Raw genomic sequence first — 6,557 nt, 5'->3', positions numbered from 1 at the left:
GTAAAAAAAAAAAAAAAAAAAGGCAATAAACAATTTTGATCAATTATTTAGCTTAACTGTCTTTTGTATTTTAATGTGCAAAAAACTTGTCTTCATGTCCGATCAGCTGGATCATATGTCCGCATACTTGTGCAGTCATTGACTGAATGAGTAAGAGCAGTATCCTGTTCCCTTGCTCTCAAATCCTTCTTCAAATGAACACACCCCTACGGTAAGCAAAGCGTCACGAGACTCGCTCGCGCACAGTGGGAAGCAGTCAAAGTTCGCGCGACGCGAACCGCACTATGGCGAAGAATAATCTCATGAATATTAAATAGGTCATATGCCGAACTTATTAAAAGTTACTTTTTTTTTAAATAATTAGGGATATTCGTATTCCATGTATTATATTAAAGCACATGTGCGACCATAGTTTAAAATATGATACTGTATAGAAATGCTTTCAATGCTGTTATTTTTTTTATCCATGTTTCTTTTCATAATTTCTGTCCTCTCTACTACGTTTCAACTCGATTTTCTTCATTAGAAATTAAATTGAATTGTATTACCTCAGGATGTAACTTTGGGAGTTTATTTAAAAATGAAGACAAACTTATTTATGGACTTTGGAACTTTTTCAAATATTTTTGGTAGGTTGATATGTACTAATTAGTGAAATACAACGCAGAAAACAACAACAACAACAAAGACGCGTTCATGAATATTAATACGTGTTCCGTGTATGTTAATGACACTCATGAATATTAAGCAGCTCTCCTTCACTATAGTAGGACTCGTAGTTTCGCCGGCGATCGCAGGTGAGCGAGGAAGTTCCCGCCGTCATTTCCAGACATTTAGCTGGTGCCATGGCTAAAAAAATAGGCGTATGAATATTAGTTTCGCCTGTAAGTATCATGAGAAAGTGCCTTCGATATAAAATAAATCTGTGCGAAGGGACGCGACACCTGTTGCCATGGCTCTGTCGGAGTTGTATACAAAGGTATGCTTAGCAAGTGCTTCACTTTTGAGAAGTGTTTTAGCAAGTTTATTAACGTGATATTTTTGTCTATCATGCATGCATCTGAGAATATAATTGGAACTTTTTCAAATATTTTTGGTAGGTTGATATGTACTAATTAGTGAAATACAACGCAGAAAACAACAACAACAACAAAGACGCGTTCATGAATATTAATACGTGTTCCGTGTATGTTAATGACACTCATGAATATTAAGCAGCTCTCCTTCACTATAGTAGGACTCGTAGTTTCGCCGGCGATCGCAGGTGAGCGAGGAAGTTCCCGCCGTCATTTCCAGACATTTAGCTGGTGCCATGGCTAAAAAAATAGGCGTATGAATATTAGTTTCGCCTGTAAGTATCATGAGAAAGTGCCTTCGATATAAAATAAATCTGTGCGAAGGGACGCGACACCTGTTGCCATGGCTCTGTCGGAGTTGTATACAAAGGTATGCTTAGCAAGTGCTTCACTTTTGAGAAGCGTTTTAGCAAGTTTATTAACGTGATATTTTTGTCTATCATGCATGCATTTGAGAATATAATAGTCTTGTCGAAGACTCTCAACATTATTGATTCAAGCTTTGTGACATATGGTCATCGTTTCCTATTCGTTGGTATTTTGTAACAGCTCAAAAACATAAGCCATACGAAACTTCTTATTTTCCAAAAGCACAGTCTTATGGAATACACTGTGTAATGTGAGTTTTGTGTTGTAGTATAACAGGGTGTGGATCCCTGACGCGGAACATGTTTGGCAATCTGCGGAGATTCTGACAGATTTCAAGCCTGGTGAGACTGTCCTGGAACTACAGCTGGAGGATGGGACGGTAGGACAAAAACCAGAGTTAAATCTGAACAATGAGCAGCTGTTTATAGACTTTTTTTAAAAGTCATTTTTATACTGCATTATCAAGATTCTCCAGTGGTTATTTGCAGAATTTTCAATGATGTCCAAAAAACTTCTTATAAGGAAAGTGTTTTTTGTTGTTGTTTTGAGTTTTGTTTTGTTTTTTGAGTTTTCCAGTTGAAAATTGAAAAAAAAAAGTTATTTTAAAATGTTAAAATTTTTATTTTATGGTGAAAGTTGGTGAGCTGAGTTAAATGACATGAAACAAACACTCATATAAATGTTAACCTAAAATATTAATGTTAATATTAAAACATACAGTGTCAGAAATTCAATCCACTGTCAAGTGATAAAAAATTTAATCTAATTAATTACACAATGTGGCAATTAATTTATTTAACCACAAATTAATTCCTAATTAAAATTGGCTCAGAAATTAACCCCAAAAGACATGAAACAAACACTCATATAAATGTTAACCTAAAATATTAATGTTAATATTAAAACATACAGTGTCAGAAATTCAATCCACTGTCAAGTGATAAAAAATTTAATCTAATTAATTACACAATGTGGCAATTAATTTATTTAACCACAAATTAATTCCTAATTAAAATTGGCTCAGAAGTTAACCCCAAAAGATCATTTAAAGCCATTACTGTGTTAAATGACAAAAGCATCAAGCAGACTTTACAAAAAGTAGCTTTAAAAATAAATATATTCATTTTTAATTTTTGGGTGAACTGTCCCTTTAATTGTTTTTTTTTCCCCCATTAATTTGGATTTTTATTTTCATATTTTATTATTAATATCCTCCTGAGAACCATAAAAAACTTTCTTTTTTTATATCATTACATTGGTTGGAGCATAAGAAACAAATGCAGAAAAAACATGTTTGAAAAAAGATATTTTATTCGTATTTTATTCTATGCAGGACTAAGTTATAAAAAAAAATAAATCGACATGAAAAGGCATGTATAGGCAAAAACAAGGATTTATTTTTTTCATTCACCAATCAGTTTTTAGGTTTCAGGCTATTTTTAGCCAAACTTTGTACAAAGATGATTCTCGACTATATTATGAAAGATATAACAGAATGATATACTACTACTGTACTTTATGGAATATGTGCGTAAAATGTCCATAAATTGATATTCCCATTTTATTTAATGTATCTATACATTGCATCTAATTAGCATATTAATGTGTTCTTGGGGCAAACCATAATGAAAAAGAAGTGTAATAATGGGAGTAATAAATGAGCAACATTTTCATAAAAATATCTCATATTTCATAGGAATATCGATCTGTAATTTCTTGTTGTGTTTCTCCAAAATACCTGATTAACAGCCGTTTGTCCTGGTGTCCTCTACTGAAGACATGTATGAAAATTATGCCCTGTTTCGTAACAAAAAGTCATATTCCGATTTGAAACCCCATAACATTTTTCTGAGATGTTTATTAACGCCAAGCAATTTGAAAATCAGTCAGATTTAAAAGATAATTACAAAACATTATCATATTTCCATAAGAGTGCTAAATTTGATCATTCTGTCAATATCAGTCATGTTTAAAGACCAAGGAGAAGGTGTGTTTATGATCAAACCTCCAAACATTTGATATTTCTAAAAAGCCCTGAATGCTCTCAGAGAAATTCACTAAAGTATAATGTCCTCTACAGAGGACGAATGTCTATGCCTGGGTCCCAGGAGGATATGGAAATATTAAATTATTTTTTAATGAAATTATGCTCTAAATTAGAAACGACAACTGCCAGTAGGTGGCAGTAAATGTCTTAATGAGAAAGTCATCGAGTGATTAATTCATTCATTCGATTCGTTCAAACGGCTGATTCATCCAGGAATGAAGTAAATGGCTCTCTTTGTGAACCTCTCTTGCAGGAGTTGCAGTATCCTCTGGAAGGGGGTGAGAAGTTGCCACCTCTCCGTAACCCGGACATCCTGGTGGGTGAGAATGACCTCACAGCCCTCAGTTACCTGCACGAGCCGGCCGTGCTCCACAACCTCAAGGTCCGATTTGTCGAGTCCAAAATCATCTACACATATTGCGGTAGGTCATCTGTAGAATTGCTTCCTTAATGTGAACCTCCTTCACTGATGTGATTACTTCACCCTGATATTTACCATCTCAGGAATTATCCTGGTGGCAGTCAATCCATACAAGCAGCTTCCCATCTATGGAGATGCGGTCATCCATGCTTACTCTGGTCAAAACATGGGCGACCTGGACCCTCATATATTTGCTGTGGCTGAAGAGGCCTACAAACAAATGGCCAGGTGAAGCATAATGTCTTAAACTACCTCTATAAGTCTTGGTTGATTCAGAAAGACTTTATGTTTTGAACTGGCACAAACATATGCTAAATAACCAACTGTACAGGTTTTACAAGCTAAGATCAAAACGAGACCCAGTTGGTATTTTAGTGCAACTTTTTTTTTTTTCAAACTGCAGGAATAACAAGAATCAGTCCATCATTGTGAGCGGCGAGTCCGGGGCTGGAAAGACCGTATCTGCTCGCTATGCTATGAGGTACTTCGCTGTGGTTAGCAAATCTGGCAGCAAAACTCGGGTGGAGGACAAAGTTTTGGCATCCAACCCGATCACTGAGGTAAAACAAACCATCAGGATCAGATCACTGGATCATCATACACTTGTTTATCTATATATATTTTGCAATATTTTATGTGTTTGCAGGCCATTGGAAATGCAAAAACAACCAGAAATGACAACAGCAGTCGATTTGGGAAGTACACTGAGATCAGCTTCGACAAAAGATACCAAATCATTGGTGCCAACATGAGGACATACCTTCTGGAAAAGTCAAGGGTGGTTTTTCAGGTGAAAGATGCTTTTTATGGTTTGTAAACTTGACATAACAGAATAACTACATAATAAAGGTGCAAAACTCATAATATCTCATTTGTTCTCCTGCAGTCAGAGAATGAGAGGAATTATCACATCTTCTACCAAATGTGTGCATGTGCAAATCAGCCGGAGTTTAAAGGCTTAAGACTGTGTGAGTGTTTCTGTACATGTTATATGACTTTGAATTTTATGTGAATAGAAGTAGCTATTCATATAGTAGAGTCCAGGGAGCGACAAAGGCTATGATCATAATTGTTTTTTGAATTTTTGCAGTTTGTATATTGTATACGTCATGAAAAATCTCTGCCTGCATGACATACTCATATGATAGATAGATGGATGTATTGTATAGTGCAATTTGCATCTTTAATTCTTATATAACTGTTAACTTTATGTTGTAACTCAAAAAGTTACAAAAAGACATTTTTATACAAAGTCAGAATAAAAATGCATAATTTATGTAGTTAATAGATAGATAGACAGACAGACAGACAGACAGATATACAGGCAGACAGACAGATAGATAGATAGACATGTGTGAGTGTTTCTGTACATGTTATATGACTTTGAATTTTATGTGAATAGAAGTAGCTATTCATATAGTAGAGTCCAGGGAGCGACAAAGGCTATGATCATAATTGTTTTTTGAATTTTTGCAGTTTGTATATTGTATACGTCATGAAAAATCTCTGCCTGCATGACATACTCATATGATAGATAGATGGATGTATTGTATAGTGCAATTTGCATCTTTAATTCTTATATAACTGTTAACTTTATGTTGTAACTCAAAAAGTTACAAAAAGACATTTTTATACAAAGTCAGAATAAAAATGCATAATTTATGTAGTTAATAGATAGATAGACAGACAGACAGATATACAGGCAGACAGATAGATAGATAGATAGATAGATAGATAGACAGACAGACAGACAGACAGACAGGCAGGCAGGCAGGCAGGCAGGCAGGCAGGCAGGCAGGCAGGCAGGCAGGCAGGCAGGCAGGCAGGCAGGCAGGCAGGCAGGCAGGCAGGCAGGCAGGCAGGCAGGCAGGCAGGCAGGCAGGCAGGCAGGCAGGCAGGCAGGCAGGCAGGCAGGCAGGCAGGCAGGCAGGCAGGCAGGCAGGCAGGCAGGCAGGCAGGCAGGCAGGCAGGCAGGCAGGCAGGCAGGCAGGCAGGCAGGCAGGCAGGCAGGCAGGCAGGCAGGCAGGCAGGCAGGCAGGCAGGCAGGCAGGCAGGCAGGCAGGCAGGCAGGCAGGCAGGCAGGCAGGCAGGCAGGCAGGCAGGCAGGCAGGCAGGCAGGCAGGCAGGCAGGCAGGCAGGCAGGCAGGCAGGCAGGCAGGCAGGCAGGCAGGCAGGCAGGCAGGCAGGCAGGCAGGCAGGCAGGCAGGCAGGCAGGCAGGCAGGCAGGCAGGCAGGCAGGCAGGCAGGCAGGCAGGCAGGCAGGCAGGCAGGCAGGCAGGCAGGCAGGCAGGCAGGCAGGCAGGCAGGCAGGCAGGCAGGCAGGCAGGCAGGCAGGCAGGCAGGCAGGCAGGCAGGCAGGCAGGCAGGCAGGCAGGCAGGCAGGCAGGCAGGCAGGCAGGCAGGCAGGCAGGCAGGCAGGCAGGCAGGCAGGCAGGCAGGCAGGCAGGCAGGCAGGCAGGCAGGCAGGCAGGCAGGCAGGCAGGCAGGCAGGCAGGCAGGCAGGCAGGCAGACAGACAGACAGACAGACAGACAGACAGATAGATAGGTATAAAGGCAGACAGACAGACATATAGCAGACAGACGGACAGGCAGACAGATAGATAGATAGATGATAGGTAGTTTGACAGACAGACAGAAAGACAG

At 39.4% G+C, this 6,557-nt stretch overlaps 1 protein-coding gene across 1 annotated transcript in view; it reads left to right on the top strand.

Annotated features, from left to right (window-relative positions):
- Positions 1 to 1,321: 1,321 nt before the first annotated feature.
- LOC107655130 (unconventional myosin-Vc) overlaps positions 1,322 to 6,557 on the top strand; it is a 24,947-nt gene continuing 19,711 nt past the window's right edge. The window contains exons 1-7 of the mRNA XM_016442554.1: positions 1,322 to 1,446; positions 1,714 to 1,824; positions 3,746 to 3,914; positions 3,997 to 4,141; positions 4,317 to 4,473; positions 4,560 to 4,703; positions 4,800 to 4,881. Of these exons, the coding sequence (XP_016298040.1) occupies positions 1,420 to 1,446; positions 1,714 to 1,824; positions 3,746 to 3,914; positions 3,997 to 4,141; positions 4,317 to 4,473; positions 4,560 to 4,703; positions 4,800 to 4,881 (835 nt within the window). The 5' untranslated portion in view covers positions 1,322 to 1,419. The remainder of the gene's footprint in view (positions 1,447 to 1,713; positions 1,825 to 3,745; positions 3,915 to 3,996; positions 4,142 to 4,316; positions 4,474 to 4,559; positions 4,704 to 4,799; positions 4,882 to 6,557) is intronic.

Source organism: Sinocyclocheilus anshuiensis, unplaced genomic scaffold (genome assembly GCF_001515605.1).
Source record: "Sinocyclocheilus anshuiensis isolate Anshui unplaced genomic scaffold, SAMN03320099.WGS_v1.1 scaffold779, whole genome shotgun sequence".
NCBI lineage: Eukaryota > Metazoa > Chordata > Actinopteri > Cypriniformes > Cyprinidae > Sinocyclocheilus > Sinocyclocheilus anshuiensis.
The sequence above is the reverse complement of the archived record's forward strand: the minus strand, read 5'-3'. Positions and strand labels throughout refer to the sequence as shown.